This window comes from Pristiophorus japonicus, chromosome 21 (genome assembly GCF_044704955.1).
Source record: "Pristiophorus japonicus isolate sPriJap1 chromosome 21, sPriJap1.hap1, whole genome shotgun sequence".
Taxonomy (NCBI): domain Eukaryota; kingdom Metazoa; phylum Chordata; class Chondrichthyes; family Pristiophoridae; genus Pristiophorus; species Pristiophorus japonicus.
Genome location: NC_091997.1, coordinates 35,513,716 through 35,535,769, shown reverse-complemented (window position 1 = coordinate 35,535,769; position 22,054 = coordinate 35,513,716). Strand labels below are relative to the sequence as shown.

Here is a 22,054-nt window from a genome sequence, read left to right as displayed (position 1 = left end):
CATATGAGGAGAGACTGGATCAACTGGACCTTTATTCACTGGAGTTTAGAAGGATGAGAGGGGATCTCATAGAAACGTATTATGACGGGACTGGACAGGTTAGATGCAGGAAGAATGTTCCCAATGTTGGAGAAGTCCAGAACCAGGGGACACAGTCTAAGGATAAGGGCTAAGCCATATAGGACCGAGATGAAGAGAAACTTTTTCACCCAGAGAGTTGTGAACCTATGGAATTCTCTGCCACAGAAAGTTGTTGAGTCCACTTCATTGGACATATTCAAAAGGGAGTTAGATGTGGCCCTTATGGCTGAAAGGATCAGGAGTTATGGAGAGAAGGCTGGGGTGGGGTACTGAAGTTGCATGTTCAGCCATGATCATATTGAATGGCAGTGCAGGCTCAAAGGGCTGAATGGCCTGCTCTTGGGCCTATTTTCTATGTTTCTATGATTGTGGCAACGTGGCCTCAGCTAGACTGTTTCTAGTGGTGTAGACACCCGAGTGAACGCTCCCGACCCTGGAAAGTTCTCAGGGATTAGCTGGCAAATCACTGGGAGCTGCCGCTCGCTTCTCTGGATTTCCAATGACTTAGAGGTGTGAGCCGTGGCTTAGTGGGCAGCACTCTCACCTTGAAGTCAGAAGGTCGTGGGTTCATGAGCCACTCCAGCGACTCGAGCGCATAATCCAGGCTGAAACTCGCAATGCAGTGCTGAGGGAGCGCTGCACTGTCGGAGGGGCAGTACTGAGGGAGCGCCGCTCTGTCAGAGGGGCAGTACTGAGAAAGCACTACACTGTCGGAAGGGCATTACTGAGGGAGCGCCGCACTGTCGGGTGGGGGCAGTACTGAGGGAGCACTACACTGTCAGAGAGGTACTACTGAGGGAGTGCTGTATTGTCGGGCGGAAGTACTGAGGGAGCGCCGCACCGTCGGAGGGGCATTACTGAGGGAGCGGCGCACTGTTAGGTGGGGGCAGTACTGAAGGAGCACTGCATTGTCGGAGGGGCAGTACTGAGGGAGTGCTGCACTGTCAAGAGGCAGTACTGAGGGAGCACTGCATTGTCAGAGGAGCAGTACTGAGGGAGCACTGCACTGTCGGAGGGGCAGTACTGAAGGAGTGCTGCACTGTCGAGGGGCAGTACTGAGGGATCACTGCATTGTCAGAGGGGCAGTACTGAGGGAATGCTGCACTGTCGGGGGGCAGTATTGAGTGTGCTGCACTGTCGAGGGGAAGTACTGAGGGAGTACTGCACTGTCGACAGTGCCGTCTTTTGGATGAGAATTTAAACTGAGGGTGTGGGAGGTTTACTAGTTAAAGGGGCTTTATAAATGCAAGATGTTGGTGTTAACACAACCTGCCCACTGTAGGAAATGGACAATAAATCGTGAGAGAACATATTAATGAAACCTTAAATACTGAAAATACCTTTTAATTAAAAATGCTTCTTAATTTTCTTTCCAGAAATAGAGAACTTTTCAGTCATTGCTCGCTGTTTGGGCCTATTGTAATCGTGCTTGTAAGTAGTGGATATTTGTAATATTTTCCCGAGCTGTAAGAATTCCGACCCGTGATCCATACCTTGTGAAAGCAAATGTAACCAGGACAGATCATTAATATTTTGGTCTCTTTCCTGCCAGCCTGTGCCGTGTACAGGTCTCTGAAATGTCCTGGCGAAGATCCAAATTCGTAAAGAGCTTCCCAAAATAGCCGAACCACTTAACGTGTTGCAAGTGGTGCCTTTGTAATTGACTTCAGTGGGAAATAATTTGCGCCGTTGGTCAGCGTAAGGCAGCTGCCTGTGATAAGTGCGTGTGGTGTAAACGGTGGAGACCGTTTCTCTGCTGGTAGTCAGCCCTGGTTCAGTGGGTAGCAATCTCGCCTCTGAGGCAGAAGGTTGTGGGTTCATTCGAGAGATTTGAGCTCAAAAATCCAGGCCGGCACTCCTAGCGCTGTACTGAGGGAGCACAGTCCTGCTGGAAGTGCCGCCTTTCGGATGAGACGTTAAATTGAGGTCTCCTCTGCTCTGTCAGGTGGGTGTAAAAGATCCCACAGCACTATTTCGAAGAAGAGCAGGGGAGTTCTCCCTCAATCAACATAAGAAAAATAGTTTATCTGGTCATTATCACATTGCTGTATGTGGGATCTTGCTGTGCACAAATTGGCTGCCATATTTCCTACATTACAACAGTAACTACACTTCAAAAAGTACTTCATTGGCTGTAAAGTGCTTAAGGACATACTGAGGTCGGGAGAGGCACTATATAATGGCAAGTTCTTTCAATGCTTTACTTGTGCCAGTAGCAAACTATCCGGTCAAAAACAGATTGAAGTTTATTTCAGGATAAGTGTAGACAGAGCTGAATGAATGTAGTACAGGATATAGTATAGTGGGGGTGAAATTAACCTTGGGCTGGTCGCACAGAATGAGCGAATCGGTAATCTTATTTTACACTCGGCCCAATTCTCTTTCCCATTGAGGTGCACGAGGTGTTAAAGGAAGGTGTCAAAGAGGTGGGTGAGTAGACTTGAGGCAGTCACAATCCATCTCCTGACACATTCTATACTCCTCTAACTGAAGACCCTTCCCAGTGTAGGGTATGGACTACTGTGTAGAGCAATATGGAAATTAATTTCCAAGATATTATGGCGTTTTTTTTGCCTAGATCCCCTGGTAGTTGAATTCATGAAGATCATTATTCACCATTCTGTCTGGTCTATCCGGGAAGCGGTCCCATAGGAGGAAATGCAATGGGTTGTATTTCTCCCATTGCTAACTTTCCCAAACTCTTAACACCACAGTAAGCTGCAGGAGGAACAGATGGTGTTTCCAAAACCCATGACTTCCCCCTCAATACGCATTCTGCTTTTGTTTTAAATTATTTGCTGACTGTACAATGAAACTGTTGGAACAATTCCCCACACATTTGGAAGCTGAACTAATGTCCAGATTATCAATTTTGTTTCATTCATTCTCGGGAATGTGGGTGCCGCTGGCAAGGCCGGCAATAATTGCCCTTCCCTAATTGCCCTTGAGAAGGTGGTGGTGAGCCACCGCCTTGAACCGCTGCAGTCCGTGTGAAGGTGCTCCCACAGTGCTATTAGATTCTCCAAATCCCCTGGGAGGACAGACACACCAACATTAGTGTCCTCGACCAGGCCAACATCCCCAGCATTGAAGCACTGACCACACTTGATCAGCTCCGCTGGGCAGGCCACATTGTCCATATGCCAGACACGAGACTCCCAAAGCAAGCGCTCTACTCGGAGCTCCTTCACGGCAAACGAGCCAAAGGTGGGCAGAGGAAACGTTACAAGGACATCCCCTGATAAAGTACAACATCCCCACTGACACCTGGGAGCCCCTGGCCAAAGACCGCTCTAAGTGGAGGAAGTGCATACGGGAGGGCGCTGAGCACCTCGAGTCTCATTGCCGAGAGCATGCAGAAATCAAGCGCCGGCAGCAGAAGGAGCGTGCGGCAAACCAGTCCCACCCACCCTTTCCTTCAACCACTGTCTGTCCCACCTGTGACAGGGACTGTGGGTCTCGTATTGAACTGTTCGGCCAACTAAGGACTCATTTAAACTGATTCTGAGGGACTGCCTATGATGATGATAGGGAGGGAGTTCCAGGATTGTGACCCAGCAACGATGAAGGAACGGCCGATATATTTCCAAGTCAGGATGGTGTGTAACTTGGAGGGAAACTTGGAGGTGATGGTGCTCCCATGTGCTCCGCTCCCCTCCTGGAGGGGAGCACAATTATACAGTATCTTACCCTCGTGACCCTTCTTCACGTGTGCCCGTTAACAGTGAAGGTTGGCAGGTTTTTCAACCTCCTCCGTAAACTTGAGATAATCCAAAACTCTGCTGCCCCATATCCTAACTCGCACCAAGTCCCATTCACCCATCACCCCTGTGCTTGCTGACTTACATTGGCTCCCGCTCCAGCAACCCCTCAATTATAATAGTCTCATCCTTGTGTTCAAATCCCTCCATGGCCTCGCCCCTCCAATTCTGGCCTCTTCTGAATCCTCCACTTCCATCTCCCCACCATTGATGGCCATGCCTTAGCTGCCTCGACCCCAAGGTCTAGAATTCCCTCCCTAAACCTCTCCGCCTCTTCTTCTTTCTCCTCCTTTAAGTTGCTCCTTAAAACTTACTTCTTTGACAACTTGTCCTAATGTGGCTCGGTGTCAATTTTTGTTTGATAATCGCTCCTGTGAAGCGTCTTGGGACGTTTTACTACGTTAAAGGTGTTATATAAATACAACGTTGTTATTGGGGACATCACAATGAAGTCCATTCCTGTCTGTGCCAACATCCACTGATACATTTTCCGGAGGGTCACTGGACACCAACCAGAGCGAGATTGCACCTCATTTGCCGCAAACACTAGCCTCATTGTACCGCCCGACTGTTGCTCTAGGTGAGACTGCCGAATTCTGCACAGACTGGAGATTGAAACCAGAACCTTCCTATCATTGTGGCTCGGCCACACACTGCCTTCACCAACTGATGACCTGCCAACCAGCCCGATACCAAGAAACCAGACAATATTTTGATGCATTACTCTAAACTATTTTATTAAAGACCAGAATGTATCTAAACATTAAACACCGGCTAACAGATTTTATGGTCTTGGTGACCATCGCTGGTCGAGAGCTGCCTGGTTAACATGCTGCCACTTGAACTTCCTCATGGGACTCAACAACTTTCCCATCAATCATCTTTTCCGTAATGGTCACGACCTTAGTGGTTGTCACCACTGATGGTTCTGTAAGAAATAAGTATCAAAACAATTTGAAAATTAGCAAGCAGAAAGAACTTCACGACATCAGGACATCTCAAAGCGCTTTACAGCCAATGAAATACTTTTTGAAGTGTGGTCACTGTTGTAATATAGGAAACACGATAGCAAATTAGTGCACAGCAAACTCCCACAAACAGCAATGTGATGTTGACCAGATAATTTGTTTTAGTGATATGGATTGAGGGATAAATATTGGTCCCAGGACACCGTGGAGAACTCCTCTGCTCTTCTTTGAAACTCAGACAGAAACTGGATGAGTGGACAGAGTCCAACCGGACACCAGCCATTACTGGAGATAATGGGCCCGATCTTGCGGGAAGAATCCCGGCATGCCAACGCCGCACGCCGCTATTGATGTGCAAATTGGCCGTGAGTTGCGAGGCTCCAGAACTTGCTGGTCACTTTATGCCGCTCTGCTGTTGTTTCACACAAATGGTAACCCATCCTCAGCCTTCCCGTTATTTTTAAGAATTTGCTGCATTTGCCCATTAATTGGCCATTAAACTCGCCACCGAAAGCTAAGTCTGGTAATTAATAGCAGAAGTTTCCTTTTTAATGACGTGATTAACGTTAATGACTGCCAATCGACCTCTCTGGCCCAGAAAATGAACCATTGAACCAATGAAGTCTCATTCATTCAGGTTCTGAATTGTTCTTAGAGATTTTTAAAATGACAAATTTTAATTTTTTTCATGTTATTGTTACTTTTCTTTTCTGTCTCTTTTCTCTCTCTCTCTTAATCCAATCATTCTTTCCGTTTCTTTAATTTCCTTTCAGGAACTGATTTGAATCTAATTCACCTGATTTCTTTCTCCATCGTTCCTCTCTTTCTCAATCCTGAAATCCGGCGGGTTAAGGACTGTTGGTCCCGTTGTTCACTGAGGTCCCTAATGCCCTGTTGCTCTCGCCAGACCATTGTCAGCACATACTGCCAGCAAGGTACAGCTGGAAACAACTTTGAGCTTAAGGTACGGTAAGGTGTCTAACTAACGGGGTGAACCGCAAGATGCCCCACTCCAGCAAACTCTGGCCCAATGTCAGTGTTGGCAAATCAGATGGTCTGTGGCTGCGATCGGACACTGGGCATGTCAAAGCTCCTCTATTACAGGTACCGAGCCTGGAGCTCCTGGTGGGAGTTTTACCCGTGTGTGCAGAGCGCTGCTCTCTCCACTCGCAGCCTCTGACCTAAGGAAAATGGAATGTTGGTCTTTATTGCAAGGGGGATGGAGTATAAAAGCAGAGAAATCCTGTTATGCTTGACAAATCTTCTGGAATTTTTTGAAGATGTTTCCAGTAGAGTGGACAAGAGAGAACCAGTTGATGTGGTGTATTTGGACTTTCAGAAGGCTTTCGACAAGGTCCCACACAAGAGATTAATGTGCAAAGTTAAAGCACATGGGATTGGGGGTAGTGTGCTGATGTGGATTGAGAACTGGTTGGCAGACAGGAAGCAAAGAGTAGGAGTAAATGGGTACTTTTCAGAATGACAGGCAGTGACTAGTGGAGTACCGCAAGGTTCTGTGCTGGGGCCCCAGCTGTTTACATTGTACATTAATGATTTAGATGAGGGGATTAAATGTAGTATCTCCAAATTTGCGGATGACACTAAGTGTGAGCTGCAAGGAGGATGCTATGAGGCTGCAGAGTGACTTGGATAGGTTAGGTGAGTGGGCAAATGCATGGCAGATGAAGTATAATGTGGATAAATGTGAGGTTATCCACTTTGGTGGTAAAAACAGAGAGACAGACTATTATCTGAATGGTGACAGATTAGGAAAAGGGGAGGTGCAACGAGACCTGGGTGTCATGGTACATCAGTCATTGAAGGTTGGCATGCAGGTACAGCAGGCGGTTAAGAAAGCAAATGGCAAGTTGGCCTTCATAGCGAGGGGATTTGAGTACAGGGGCAGGGAGGTGTTACTACAGTTGTACAGGGCCTTGGTGAGGCCACACCTGGAGTATTGTGTACAGTTTTGGTCTCCTAACTTGAGGAAGGACATTCTTGCTATTGAGGGAGTGCAGACTGATTTCCAGGATGGCGGGACTGACATATCAAGAAAGACTGGATCAACTGGGCTTGTATTCACTGGAGTTCAGAAGAATGAGAGGGGATCTCATAGAAATGTTTAAAATTCTGATGGGTTTAGACAGGTTAGATGCAGGAAAAATGTTCCCAATGTAGGGGAAGTCCAGAACCAGGGGTCACAGTCTAAGGATAAGGGGTAAGCCATTTAGGACCGAGATGAGGAGAAACTTCTTTACCCAGAGAGTGGTGAACCTGTGGCATTCTCTACCACAGAAAGTTGTTGAGGCCAATTCACTAAATATATTCAAAAAGGAGTTAGATGTCGTCCTTACTACTAGGGGGATCAAGGGGTTTGGCGAGAAAGCAGGAATGGGGTACTGAAGTTGCATGTTCAGCCATGAACTCATTGAATGGTGGTGCAGGCCTACTTCTGCACCTATTTTCTATGTTTCTATGTTACAACTGTACAGGGTATTGGTGAGATCACACCTGGAGTACTGCGTACATTTTCAGTCTCCGTATTTAAGGAGAGATATACTTGCATTGGAGGCTGTTCAGAGAAATTTCACTCGGTTGATTTGTGAGATGAAGGGTTTGTCACATGAAGAAAGGTTGAGCAGGTTGGGCCTATACTCATTGGAGTTTAGAAGAATGAGAGATGATCTTATTGAAGCATATAAGATTATGAGGGGGCTTGACAGGGTAGATGCAGAGAGGATGTTTCCCCTCGTGGGGGAATCTAGAACTAGGGAGCATAGTTTCAGAATAAAGGGTCACCCATTTAAAATGGAGATGAGGAGAAATTTCTTCTCTCAGAGGGTCGTGAATCTGTGGAATTTTCTGCCCCAGAGAGCTGTGGAAGCTGGGTCATTGAATATATTTAAGGTGGAGATAGACAGATTTTTGCATGATAAGGGAATAAAGAGTTATGGGGAGCGGGCAGGGAAGTGGAGTTGTGCCCAAGATCAGATCAGCCATGATCTTATTGAATGGTGGAGCAGGTTCGAGGTGTCAAATGGCCGACTCCTGCTCCTATTTCTTATGTTCATATGTTCTAACAGACTACAACCAGCTCCTAATGGTCCTAAGTGGGGATGGAGCATTATATAAGGTTATCTAGCACTGAGATTGGATGCTTTGCTTTGGAACACATGCACCTTTCCCACTTTACAGAGCTGAGTGAGAGATAGGCAGTGCGGAGTGACGAACCATACGGAGACCTGCTTGCCTTTAGCTCAAGTGAAGAGAAGGGATGAGTTCCAGATTGAAGACACCTTTCTCTCCAGCAACCTCTTCCCTATCCCGTTATGCAAACGGTTCCGTCAGACTCCATGACTTTCTCCCTGGTTTACTGTTCTGGTGAGACAGGATCCCCCCCATTGACTTACCTTTGTCTATTTCCTTGGTTATGACCTCCGTCGCATATCTGGTGGTAAAAGAAGAATCATTAACAATTAGGCAGCAAAACATAACAATTGGTCAATTAAAATTCACTGAGGGAGGAAGGCCAGTGATCAGACACTAGCGCACTCGATGAGCCTGGGCTCTCGGTGGAACAGTTGGAGGTGAGACATGTCTCTAGATGCAGAAATGGAAAGGGTGCCGTAATGGTCAAGGCGGAAGACGAGGTGAGGAGTTCAGGCGCTATGCTCAGCTTTCATTGTTCACCTATTGCTGGAGGTTTGAAGAGCACTTTGGGAGACACAATGGGAGACTTTCTGGGACAGTTTGTTACAACTTCACCAACACTTATTCCGGAAATTCTCTGTGGACTTCTCCTAAAGAGAGTGAGTGTTGTGCTACTCCACCTTATTGAACACCTTACAGAGGTCACCAGGAGAAAGGGAGATTGGCCATCGGCAACTTGCTAGGGGTCCCCGTGGTTTGCGGGAGGAATGGGAGGAGGGCTTGAGGCAGAGCAGCACCAGCTACTGCAGGAGAGGGACAGGAGGGAAAGGAGGGTGAGGTAGTGTCCCTCCCCCTAAGGGTAGAGGACATCCTTTCTCCTCTGGACCTCCTCCTCTGGACCTCCTCCCCCAGGATCTCCAATGCCATGTCCAAGAACCTGTGCACCCTCTCCCTCGGTCTACGAGCCATCCTGAAACCTGTGAGTCAGTCAGTTCATTCCAAACCTTCAGTGGAAATGTGTGTGTGGAACCCACATATACTGGGCCACAAACATTGCATCTAATCAACGCTTGAGTGCTAAACCTGTAAGCGTCTGTGTTAGCGATCAAATCACAGTAATCAGCAATCAGCCTCAAGATCTTGGGCTAAAACCAGACTTTCAGCACCTATTTTCACCCTTTGGCCAAAATAACCCCATTAGTATCTAAATCAAGCGGGTTATTGAAGCCTCAGGGGAGGGGAAGACTGAGAATGTGTGTTGGGCAGAGATCAGTTTCCCACCTAACATCCTCTCCATCCAAGAGGCGACGATATGTGGCGATCTCCATCTCCAGTCTGGTTTTGATGTCTAGAAGTTGTGCGTATTCCTGGGCCTGTCGTTGCATATCGGACCGGATTTGTGCCAACTCCGTCTCACGGTCGGCGAGGATGGCCTGATGTCTGTAGAGCTCCTCAGCGCAGTGATCTTCTGTATCCTGCAGACTGGTTTCCAGTGCGGTTTTCTACATTGAAAGGACGACAGTCAGCGACCTTACTATTGCAGTGGCTGAGTGAACACAATTCCAGGTTACTGAGGGTGCAATCCCATGCTGTACTCACCACACTCAGCAGTGTCTGGAGGTCAATCTCCACCGTCTGTAGCCTGCGTCTCTGTTCAGTAAACTGTGACTTTTCTGTCTGTAACACCTCGCTGTGAGTAACCACCAAATGTTGTAGATTCGCGCACTGTAATAAAACATTGCAAAGGTTCCTAAGTGGCAGACGGTGTAAGTAATCCAATAGAAAGCAAGCCAAGGGTGACTGAGGGGCTGGCTGTAACCGTCTTTAGTTACAATTCTTGCGAGTTTAATAATTTCTCTGTCTCCTGATGGTGCAGTGGACTGAACCATGAGGATCTCGAGCTCCAAGATCGCCCTGAACTGTGCCAAGTTAATGGATCAATGTCCGAGCGATGGTAATACGATTATCCACAATGGCTCTAGACTTGGGTAGAGTTATAAACCTCTGTCAGGGTTCCTGCTCCTGACTCCAGTGATAACTGCTTGCCCATTCCTGGGGGTAATGGATTGTGACAATCACAAAAAAGAGTGGAACACAGGACGGGATCACAATAAAAAAGTAGATCAAAAACACCGGCTTTAGACAGATAAGGTTTCTGGCTACAATACATGAAAGGACTTGGGCCAAAATGGTGACTGGAATTGGAGTTACCAGGGTCTAGACTGGTGTGTACCTTGATGGGGGTGGGAGTCTATGAATCACCCTTATCTCATTTCCTCTGCCCCACCATTGGTGGCTGTGCCTTCAGCTGACTGAGCCCCAAGCTCAGGAACTCCCTCCCTAAACCTCTCCACCTCTCTCTCCTGTAAGATGCTCCTTAAAACCTACCTCTTTGGCCAAGCTACTGGTCACCCATCCTAATATCTCCTTATGTGGCTCGGTGTCGATGTTTGTCTGATAATCACTCCTGTGAAGCGCCTTGGGACATTTTACTACATTAAAGGTGCTATATAAATACAAGTTGTTGTTGTCTCCCAGCAAAACTGTAGCAGGTTTACAGAGCGAGTGGGAATATATTTGTTAATCGTAAAAGTTTTATTATAATTAAGCCACAAATTCTCTGATTCTTTGCAAAATAATCACAGAAGTGTTAATAAAGTCTGCTGTCACTTCCCATTTTTAGTTGAAATCTGTATCGTTCTAGCATGGGCCCGTTATGGATTCTCACTGTGCGATTTATTTACATCAACACAGCTGATTTTTCCTGTTGTGACCCTGTCGGGAAGTTTCCTGTTGTGACCCTGTCGGAAAGCTTCCTGTTGTGACCCTGTCGGAAAGCTTCCTGTTGTGACCCTGTCAGAAAGCTTCCTGTTGTGACCCTGTCGGAAAGCTTCCTGTTGTGACCCTGTCGGAAAGCTTCCTGTTGTGACCCTGTCGGAAAGCTCCCTGACCCTGTGGGAAAGCTCCCTGTTGTGTCCCTGTGGGAAAGCTCCCTGACCCTATGGGAAAGCTCCCTGACCCTGTGGGAAAGCTCCCTGTTGTGTCCCTGTGGGAAAGCTCCCTGACCCTATGGGAAAGCTCCCTGACCCTGTGGGAAAGCTCCCTGTTGTGTCCCTGTGGGAAAGCTCCCTGACCCTGTCGTGACCCTGTGGGAAAGCTCCCTGACCCTGTGGGAAAGCTCCCTGACCTTGTCGTGACCCTGTGGGAAAGCTCCCTGACCCTTTGGGAAAGCTCCCTGTTGTGTCCCTGTGGGAAAGCTCCCTGACCCTGTGGGAAAGCTCCCTGACCCTGTCGTGACCCTGTGGGAAAGCTCCGTGACCCTTTGGGAAAGCTCCCTGTTGTGACCCTGTCAGAAAGCTCCCTGTTGTGACCCTGCGGGAAAGCTCCCTGACCCTGTGGGAAAACTCCCTGTTGTATCCCTGTGGGAAAGATCCCTGTTGTGTTCCTGTGGGAAAACTCCCTGTTGTGTCCCTGTGGGAAAGCTCCCTGTTGTGACCCTGTGGGAAAGCTCCCTATTGTGTCCCTGTGGGAAAGCTCTCTGTTGTGTCCCTGTGGGAAAGCTCCCTGACCCTTTGGGAAAGCTCCCTGTTGTGACCCTGTGGGAAAGCTCCCTGACCCTGTGGGAAAGCTCCCTGTTGTGACCCTGTGGGAAAGCTCCCTGACCCTTTGGGAAAGCTCCCTGTTGTGACCCTGTCAGAAAGCTCCCTGTTGTGACCCTGTGGGAAAGCTCCCTGATCCTGTGGGAAAGCTCCCTGTTGTGACCCTGTGGGAAAGCTCCCTGACCCTGTCGTGACCCTGTGGGAAAGCTCCCTGACCCTGTGGGAAAACTCCCTGTTGTGACCCTGTGGGAAAACTCCCTATTGTGACCCTGTGGGAAAACTCCCTATTGTGACCCTGTGGGAAAGCTCCCTGACCCTGTGGGAAAGCTCCCTGTTGTGACCCTGTGGGAAAGCTCCCTGACCCTGTGGGAAAACTCCCTGCTGTGACCTGTGGGAAAGCTCCCTGTTGTGTCCCTGTTGGAAAGCTCCCTGTTGTGACCCTGTGGGAAAGCTCCCTGACCCTGTGGGAAAGCTCCCTGTTGTGTCCCTGTGGGAAAGCTCCCTGACCCTGTCAGAAAGCTCACTGTTGTGACCCTGTGGGAAAGCTCCCTGACCCTGTGGGAAAGCTCCCTGACCCTGTCAGAAAACTCCCTGTTGTGACCCTGTGGGAAAACTCCCTGACCCTGTGGGAAAACTCCCTGCTGTGACCTGTGGGAAAGCTCCCTGTTGTGTCCCTGTGGGAAAGCTCCCTGTTGTGACCCTGTGGGAAAGCTCCCTGACCCTGTGGGAAAGCTCCCTGTTGTGTCCCTGTGGGAAAGCTTCCTGACCCTGTCAGAAAGCTCCCTGTTGTGACCCTGTGGGAAAGCTCCCTGACCCTGTGGGAAAGCTCCCTGACCCTGTCAGAAAACTCCCTGTTGTGACCCTGTGGGAAAACTCCCTGACCCTGTGGGAAAACTCCCTGTTGTGACCCTGTGGGAAAGCTCCCTGTTGTGACCCTGTGGGAAAGCTCCCTGACCCTGTGAGAAAGCTCCCTGACCCTGTCAGAAAGCTCCCTGTTGTGTCCCTGTGGGAAAGCTCCCTGACCCTGTCGGGAAACTCCCTGTTGTGGCACGGTTCTGATTGGTCTTTCTCATTACCTGTTCCTTGTAAGAGGCTTCAGCTTCCTTCTGGTTCTTGGCTGCCATTGCTTCGTACTTTTCTCTCATTTCAGCCAGAACTATGGTCAGATCCGTTCCTGGGTTAGAGTCCATGTCCACTGTGACTGTGCCACGAAGCTGTTGCCGTAGAGACTTCAACTCCTGAAAAATGGAGGGAGAAAGAGATTAAGATGTCAATTAACAAGGCGATGAGTCTTCCAGCCTAGTGGTTATGGTAACCCAAAGGCTATCAGTTCCAATTGTGCAGATGATACCAAATTGGGAGCAGTGGCAAATGATCGCTATCAATATGCACAAATTCAAAGGGATCTTGACAAGTTCAATCATTGGCAGAAAAATGGCAGAATAATTTAAAGTAGGGTTATGGGATTTGACAGAGGGAAGATTGATGTTATTGGGGTACAGAGAATGATATTAAGTTCGGATACAGAGTGGATATTCAGTTAGTGGGGTACAGAGAAGGATATTCAGTTATTGGAGTAGGGAGAAGGATATTCAGTTATTGGGGCACAGAGAAGGATATTCAGTTATTGAGGTACAGAGAAGGATATACAGTTATTGGCGAACAGAGAGGATATTCAGTTATTGGGGTACAGAGAAGGATATTCAGTTATTGGGGAACAGAGAGGATATTCAGTTATTGGGTACAAAGAAGGATATTCAGTTATTGGGGTACAGAGAAGGATATTCAGTTATTGAGGTACAGAGAAGGATATACAGTTATTGGCGAAAAGAGAGGATATTCAGTTATTGGGGTACAGAGAAGGATATTCAGTTATTGGGGTACAGAGAAGGATATTCAGTTATTGGGGAACAGAGAGGATATTCAGTTGTTGGGGTACAAAGAAGGATATTCAGTTATTGGGGTATAGAGAATGATATTCAGTTATTGGGGAACAGCGAGGATATTCAGTTATTGGGGAACAGAGAGGATATTCAGTTATTGGGGTACAGAGAAGAATATTCAGTTATTGGGGTACAGAGAGGATAATCAGTTATTGGGGTACAGAGAAGAATATTCAGTTATTGGGGTACAGAGAGGATATTCAGTTATTGGGGAACAGAGAAGGATATTCAGTTATTGGGGCACAGAGAAGAATATTCAGTTATTGGGGTACAGAGAAGAATATTCAGTTATTGGGGCACAGAGAGGATATTCAGTTATTGGGGGACAGAGAATGATATTCAGTTATTGGGGTACAGAGAAGGATATTCAGTAATTGGTGGACAGAGAATGATATTCAGTTATTGGGGTACAGAGAATGATATTCAGTTATTGGGACACATAGAAGGATATTCAGTTATTGGGGTACAGAGAAGAATATTCAGTTATTGGGGCACAGAGAAGGATGTTCAGTTATTGGGGTACAGAGAAGAATATTTGGTTATTGGGGTACAGAGAAGGACACGCATAAATTGGGGTACAGAGAATGATATTCAGTTATTGGGGCACAGAGAAGGATATTCAGTTATTGGGGTGCAGAGAAGAATTTTCTGTTATTGGGACACAGAGAAGAATATTCAGTTATCGGGGTACATAGATGAATATTCAGTTATTGGGGTACAGAGAAGGATATTCAGATATTGGGGTACAGAGAAGGATATTCAGTTATGGGGGTACATAGAATGATATTCAATTATTGGGGTACAGAGAATGATATTCAGTTATTGGGACACAGAGAAGGATATTCAGTTATTGGGGCAAAGAGAAGAATATTCAGTTATTGGGGTCCATAGAAGAATATTCAGTTATTGGGGTACAGAGAAGGATATTCAGTTATTGGGGCACAGAGAAGAATATTCAGTTATTGGGGTACAGAGAAGAACATTCCGTTATTGGGGTACAGATAATGATATTCAGATATTGGGGTACAGAGAAGGATATTCAGTTATGGGGGTACAGATAATGATATTCAGTTATTGAGGTACGGGGAATGATATTCCATTATTGGGGTGCCGAGAAGAACATTCAGTTATTGGGGTACAGGGAAGGGTATTCAGTTATTGGGATACAGAGACGAGTATTCAGTTATTGGGGTACAGAGAAGGGTGTTCAGTTATTGGGGCACAGAGAAGAATGTTCAGTTATTGGGGTATGATGAAGGATATTCCGTTATTGGGGTACAGAGATGGATATTCAGTTATTGGGGGACTGAGATGATATTCAGTTATTGGGGCACAGAGAGAAGAGTCAGTGACTGGGGTAAAGAGAAGGATATCCTGTTATTGTGGTACAGAGAAAGATATTCTGTTATTGGGGTACGGAGAAGGATATTCAGTTATTGGGGCACAGAGAGGATATTCAGTTACTGGGGTACAAAGAAGGATATTCTGTTATTGGGGTAGAGAGAAGGATATTCAGTTATTGGGGTACAGGGAAGAATATTCTGATATTGGGGTACAGGGAAGGACATTCAGTTATTGGGGTACAGAGAAGGATATTCGGTTATTGGGGTACATAGAAGGATATTCAGTTGTTGGGGAACAGGGAAGGATAGTCAGTTATTGGTTACAGAGACAATATTCAGTTATTGGGGTACAGAGAATGGTATTCAGTTATTGCGGTGCAGGGAAGGATATTCAGTTACTGAGGTACAGAGAATGATATTCAGTCATTGGGGTACAGAGAAGGATATGCAGTTATTGGGGTGCAGATGATTATGTTCAGTTATTGGGGTACATGGAAGGATATTCAGTTATTGGGGTGCAGAGAATGACATTCAGTTATTGGGGTACAGAGAGAACATTCAGTTATTGGGGTACAGAGAGAACATTCAGTTATTGGGGGCACAGAGAAGGGTATTCAGTTATTGGGGTAGAGAGAGGATATTCAGTTATTGGGTTACAGAGAAGGATATTCAGTTATTGGGGTGCAGAGAACAATATTCAGTTATTGGGGTACAGATAAGGGCATTCCGTTATTGGGGTACAGAGAAGGACATCCAGTTATTGGGGTACAGAGAGGATATTCAGTTATAGGGATACAGAGAGGACATTCAGTTATTGGGGTACAGAGGAGGATATTCAGTTATTGGGGTACAGAGAAGGACATTCAGTTATTGGGGGACAGAGAGGATATTCAGTTATTGGGGCACACAGAATATTCAGTTATTGGGGTACACAGAGTGTAGATTCAATTATTGGGGTATGGAGAAGGATATTCAGTTATTGGGGTACACTGAAAAATATTCAGTTATTGGGGTACACAGAGAGAATATTCAGTTGTTCGGGTACAGATAAGGATATTCAGTTATTGTGGTACAGAGAAGGATATTCAGTTATTGGGGTGCACGGAAGAATATTCAGTTATTGGGGTACAGAGAAGGATATTCAGTTATTGGGGGACAGAGAAGGATACTCAGTCATTGGAGGTGTACAGAGAAGGGCTACACGATTAATCCCAGAATTTAACAGAATGGTGTTGAGGAAAGATTGAAAAGTGAAGACTGGGAGCAATATAACAGAATTGTTTAAAATCATGAAAGGTTTGGATGAATTGGATCCAAGTAAACTTTTCTGCTGTGTGGAGAATTTAAGCACAAGGGCTCATATTTGTAAATTAAGGACAAAATAGGAAATGCAGGAGGATCTTTTTGACCCAAAGGGCAGTGAGAATGTGGAACAGATTACTGGTACAGACGGTGAAACAAGAAACTTTCATGGGTTTTGAGAAGGAACTAGACAGGTTCTTGTCAGCAAATGGGGTTCAGAGTCATCAGAAATGAGCCAAGGGAACAGCGTGGATAGGTGGGCTAGATGGGCCAATGGTCTTCTCCAGTCTGAAACTCATATTATGTTACTGTTTCACCAGGGCTAGTTGGAAAATTGAATTCAATAAATCTGGTCATTTGTGGCTAGCACCATAAAAATGGCCATGGAGCCTGCCTGATTGTCATAAAAACAAAACTGGGTCACGAGTGTCTTTCAGGGAAGGGTCTCTCCCACCCCTACCCAGTCCGGCCTACACGTGACTCCAGTCTCACGCTATGTTGACTCTTAATACCCTCAGTGCGTGGGCAATAAATACCATTTTATCACAACTGACCACATCACAAGAACCTCACGGGCCAACCATTTACCAAAGTTAACACAAAATCTTTTTTTTAATGATTTGCTTTTCTGCCGCTTACCTCGTCATGGTTTTTCTTGATGTAAATTGTTTCTTCTCTCAGTCCTTCAGTCTGCGACTCCAGGTCAGTTCTCGCGATGGTCAGTTCATCCAGCACCTTACGCAACCCATTAATGTCCATCTCCACCCCACGTCTGATGGCCAACTCCGAGTCATATCTAAAGGAAAGAAGGGAAAGAAAAAGGTTTGCTAATTGGTTTGAAGACTTTATCAGACCTGAAAGGATGGCGCTCCAGTATGATCACTGCCAATCATAAACTGTTTCCCGAGGGTCACTTGTGACCTCCTTCCCCTCACCAACAGCCCTTGCAGACTTGCTGTCATGTGACAATGGGCCCCAATACATGTCTGACTAATCTCGTTAAATTTTTTGTGGGGGTCACTAACACGGTGGATAGGGGACAATCTATGGATGTTGCCCATATGGACGTTGAGAAAGTATCTGATGAGGTTGAAGGGATTATTAGCAAAACTAACAGCGCACGGAATTGGAGGCAACTTTGTGACATGGGTTGGTAATTAGTTGGGAGATGGAGAGAAAGGATAAAGAGAATGTACTCTGATTGGCAGGATGTAAAAAATTGGTGTTCCCCAGGGATCCTTGGCTTTTCAACATGTATATGAATGACTTGGATGAAGGAATAGATAGTTGCACATCCAAGTTTGCAGGCACAGCAGGTTTTTTAGTTCGAAGCAGGAAGTTACAAAGAGACATTGGCGGGAAAAGTGTGGAAAATATTTCTGTTAAGATTGTTCTCCCAGGAAAGCCATTTCCTGCACTGGTCTCCTGATTTGGCAATACAGGATGTAGCAGTAAATGGACAAACAGTCATTGATAAGGAGGGATGTGGCAGGAAGGTTTGTAAATTCTGATACCTATATGATTGCTTAAAAGTTTCCCAAATCCCAGGGTTTAAGTGCGTGTGTGTTGGAGCTTCCTACCTCCTTGAAGCTCCCAACTTCCAGGGGCAGGAGGGTCGGTAACCAGAGGACACAAATTTAAGATAATTGGCAAAAGAACCAAAGAGGCGATGAGGACAAATGTGTTTACGCAGTGAGTTGTGATCGGGAACGCTCTGCCTGAAAGGGCGGTGGGAGCAGATTCAATGGTAACTTTCAAACGGGAATTGGATAAATACTTTGAAAGGAAAAATTTGTAGGGTTTGGAGGAAAGAGCATGGGGAGTGGGATTAATTGGAGAGCTCTTTCAAAGATGGGCCGAATGACCTCCTTCTGTGCTATATCATTCTATGATTGTTTGGCCTGATTTTCAACCACCTCCCTTAACTTAACTCTTTGTCTTTCTGTCCATTTTCCACACTCTCTCTGGATTTCTGTGTAACACCTTGAGAGCTGTTGCTACATTGAAGGCGCTTCACAAATATAAGCTGTAGTTACTCTTGGGAGTTCTTGCTAATTTCAGTGATCGCATGCCCTCGGTTGATAGAAGCAAAAAAAGGCCTCACTTGGTTTTAAAGTCGTCCGCAGCCAGCTTGGCATTGTCAATCTGCAGCAAGACCCTGGTGTTGGCAAGAGAGGCAGCACTGATCTGCAAAACAAAACCATTAAATATGCTTCATTTGTTTCCGCTTGTGGAGGAATCCAGAACTAGAGGCCATCAATATAAGATAGTCGCTAATAAATCCAATAGGGAATTCAGGAGAAACCTCTCCCTAGAAAGTGGTGAAAATGTGGAACTCGCTGCCACAGGGAGGGGTTAAGGTGAATAGTATCGATGCACTTAAGGAGAATCTATATAAACACATGAGGGAGAAAGGAATAGAAGGATATGTTGATAGTTGTAATGTAATGTATTTGCTTCATGGGTTCTTTGCTTAAGAATTCATAGCAACACATTGCTATTAAGAACTAATACAAAAGCAAAATACTGCAGATGCTGGAATCTGAAATAAAAATAGAATGCTGGATATGTCAGTGGGTCAGGGCAGCGTCTGTGGAGAGAGAAACAGAGTCAATGTTTTGGGTCGACGACCCTTCGTCAGAACGAGTTGGTTTATTAACAAAGGTTTAACAATCACACCACACATTACCAGTTCATTCACTGCATACCTCATCGTGGATGACCTAGACCCAACTGACTGGGGTTTTATTGAATCTTGTGAACATCACGTGATTGGCTAAGCCATTCACAATGCAACAGCTCTACAACTATTTTAGATAGAACTTTAAATAAAGTGCCCCCTTTTAGTAAGGGCACTAGAACCCACAAATTTCCAAATCAACTGGAAACCTTGCCAAATCAAATTAAAATTCTGTTCCTGGGGGTGATAATGCAATGCAGTCCATCCGGTGCCGACCTCTCGCAGAAGGCCGCGAGCGTACCGGTGGATACCGCGTGCTCCGTCTCCAGGGACACCCTGGCTCCAACGTAACCGCGGAAGAGAGGCAGGCAGTCGGGCTGAATGCAACCTGTGAGCATGCTCACAAGTTCATACATTACAATAGGGTGAGATGAAGAGGGGTGGGATGAGACTCGTGTGGAACATAAACACCGGCACAGACCAGTTGTTTCTGTGGTTAACGTTCATAATTCACCACCCTGGAACCTGTACAGAGTCGTGTTAATGACTGGGCGGGGAAGCAAAATATTGTGCCCTTGTCAGGTACGGTTAAGATTCAAGCTGATGTCGGCTACCAGATAAAATTTCTAAATTATTTTTTAAGCAAGGACAGAATATGATGGAGCCTGATAATTGCCAGCGATCCACATTTCCTTGCCGAATATTCTGGAGTTATTTGAGTGCTGCGCAGACTCTGCTGCAGGAATAGATCAGGCTGCCTGCAGTGGGAACATGTCCCTTGTGAGGCAACTCTTTAATGATGTCCACACAAAGCAAAACCCTGCAAGTGCTGGAAATCTGAAAACTGAAACAGAGAATGTTCAGTAGATCAGGCTGTGCCTATGAATCACAGAATCACAGAATGGTTACAGCACAGAAGGAGGCCATTCAGCCCGTCGAGCCCGTGCCGGCTCTCTGCAAGATCACCTCTGCTGGTCTCACTCCACCGCCCTTTCCCCATTGCCCTGCAAATTTTTTTTCTTTCAGTAATTTATCCAATTCCCTTTTGAAAGCTGCGATTGAATCTGCCTCCACCACCCTCTCAGGCAGCGCATTCCAGATTCTACCACTCGCTGCGTAAACAAGTTTTTCCTCATGTCGCCTTTGATTCTTTTGACAATCGCCTTAAATCTGTGTCCTCTGGTTCTTGACCCTTCTGCCAATGGGAACAGTTTCTCTCTATCTACTCTGTCCAGACCCCTCGTGATTTTGAACACCTCTGTGGGGAGTGAGTCCTAAGGGACAGTCTGAGACATGTTTCTGCCCCTTTAAGTATAGCATGTCAGCACTTGAACATGTGCCAGCAATAAACTGGCCAAGTGCCCATGGGTACTATCACATTGCACTACATCAAAACACCTCAGCACAACCTGTACCCCAGATCTTCCAGCAAATGGAAGAAAAAATCCCACTTAAACAAAACACACAAACTATCTGTTGAGAATCAAAGGGAAATAAATTGGTGCGTGCCCATTTTCGAGGTCAAACTGGGCGGCACGCACGCTGTTGGTGCCAGTAGAAGCTGGCCCGAGGACCACACGACATTGGTCCTCACCACAGTAATTTTAATGTGTTGCACGCCCAGAGGGTGATCATTGGTGCACAGGCAGAAGCTCGAACGCAAGTCCTGGAGGGGAGTTTGGGGAGGAGAACTTGGAGAGGCTCCGAGCTCAGTTCAGCATCAACCCCCAGACTGCTGAGGAGCGGCCAGAGGGGAGTGCTGGGGACAACTTCCGCTCCTCCCAACTCCACATTTTTGTTGGTGGCCTCCAGTGGTCCCATTAAGGATCCCAAATCCCCAAAACCCGGTTCCATTCAGGGCAAACGAATTTCCGGAATGGGCTTTATAACAGGCATTAGGTCCTTTATCATCATAAACAATTGAATGATGGAACAGACTCTTCTGGTCTTGTGAGGGTCTATTGCAGGTCTTGAGCACATCATGGAGGCTGGTGGAGTTATGCATTGTCGCAGAAATTAAGACCCTACTTGCCTGTTGTGGTGGACATTAAAGATTCTACGGTTACTGCACGAAGAACAGGGGGTCCTGGTCAACCAAAGACAACAAAAACTGGCACTACATCGCATTGCTTTTTGTGGGATCTTCCTATGCCTACATAACAACAATCATCTCACTCCAGTGTAATCGCTTGTGTGAAACCCGAAGCGACCTGACCAAGAATCTTATTGGACAAGGTTGTCCTGAGGCAGAGATGGAGTAGAGAATTCTCCCACTGAGTTGGACTGAACAGACCTCAATCTCCTGATCTTCGAGACTTCTACATACCTGCGCTCTGAGGTCGGCGATGGTTTTCCAATAGGCCCCCCGATCTTTGGTGGCCGTTGGGGACCTCTTATCGTAGAACTCCCTGATCTGACGTTCCAGCTGGGCGTTGGACTTCTCCAGGGAACGCACTTTGTCCAGGTAGGCGGCCAGGCGGTCATTCAGGTTCTGCATGGTCTGCTTCTCGTTGATGGCGAAAGCCCCCATGGTCCCGGAGCTGTAGCCCCCCGAGTAGAAGCCGCCGAAGCTGCCACCCTTGCCAGTAGTATAACTGGAGGTGGAGATACGGCTGCTGCGGGTGGTACCGCCATACAGACTGTTGGCCCGGCGGCCCTTGCCCGCACCGCCGGCTGTACTGACCCTCTGAGACCTGGACGTGCTGTTCAGTATCACCGAGCCGCTGCCTTTGCGGGCCCCGTAGTAAGACATGGTTGCCTGGTGGAGATGCAGAAGAAGCCGTTCAACTCAAACCCAGGAGAGCAAGCGTCTGTCTGGACCAAACACGCAGCAACTTATGTACAAAACTCTCCAGGAGCGGAGAATGCAAACGGTCAGGTTAGTAAGATTAGAATGGAGGATAAAGGTCTCAAGAATGTTGAAATGTGACTAAATACAATTGCACAGCACCTGCTGGCAAAACCACATACCAGAGGCGGGGACACACCAAAATAGGCACATTCCGTCATGACGATCCCACATGCCCATGGCATATTTTTGAGAATAAAATACTCATGGAACGTTCCTTGAGAATTCGCTCTAAGGGGCTCTCCAATGATGCTGGCGTTTGCTCAGTCTGCAGGTGTCATACAGAACAACAAGATCCCAAGTTCCATCCCTAGTCTGTGTTGAGTCAGCAGGGTATTGTGGGGAGCTACAGTGAGCGTGGGTTAAAGGAAGGGAGAAT

General features: G+C 46.7%; 1 protein-coding gene across 1 annotated transcript; it reads right to left on the bottom strand.

The window, feature by feature from the left end:
- Positions 1-4,566: 4,566 nt before the first annotated feature.
- Positions 4,567-21,732, bottom strand: LOC139233935 (keratin, type I cytoskeletal 19-like). Its single transcript, XM_070864619.1, has 8 exons — positions 21,154-21,732; positions 18,252-18,334; positions 16,787-16,943; positions 12,636-12,797; positions 9,560-9,685; positions 9,242-9,462; positions 8,221-8,258; positions 4,567-4,770 (listed from the first exon to the last, which is right to left on the bottom strand). The coding sequence occupies exons 1-8, from the start codon at positions 21,577-21,579 to the stop codon at positions 4,667-4,669; spliced, it is 1,317 nt and encodes a 438-aa protein (XP_070720720.1). The 5' UTR covers positions 21,580-21,732; the 3' UTR covers positions 4,567-4,666.
- Positions 21,733-22,054: the final 322 nt, after the last annotated feature.

Bases quoted from the DNA above. Each gene is read 5' to 3' on its own strand.
- LOC139233935 (XM_070864619.1), bottom strand. From the start codon at position 21,579: ATGTCTTACTACGGGGCCCGCAAAGGCAGCGGCTCGGTGATACTGAAC. The intron at 18,335-21,153 runs GTATGTAGAAGT...TTTGTTTTGCAG, and splicing joins TCGCCGACCTCAGAGCGCAG to ATCAGTGCTGCCTCTCTTGC. The intron at 9,463-9,559 runs GTGAGTACAGCA...CTTTCAATGTAG, and splicing joins TCCAGACACTGCTGAGTGTG to AAAACCGCACTGGAAACCAG.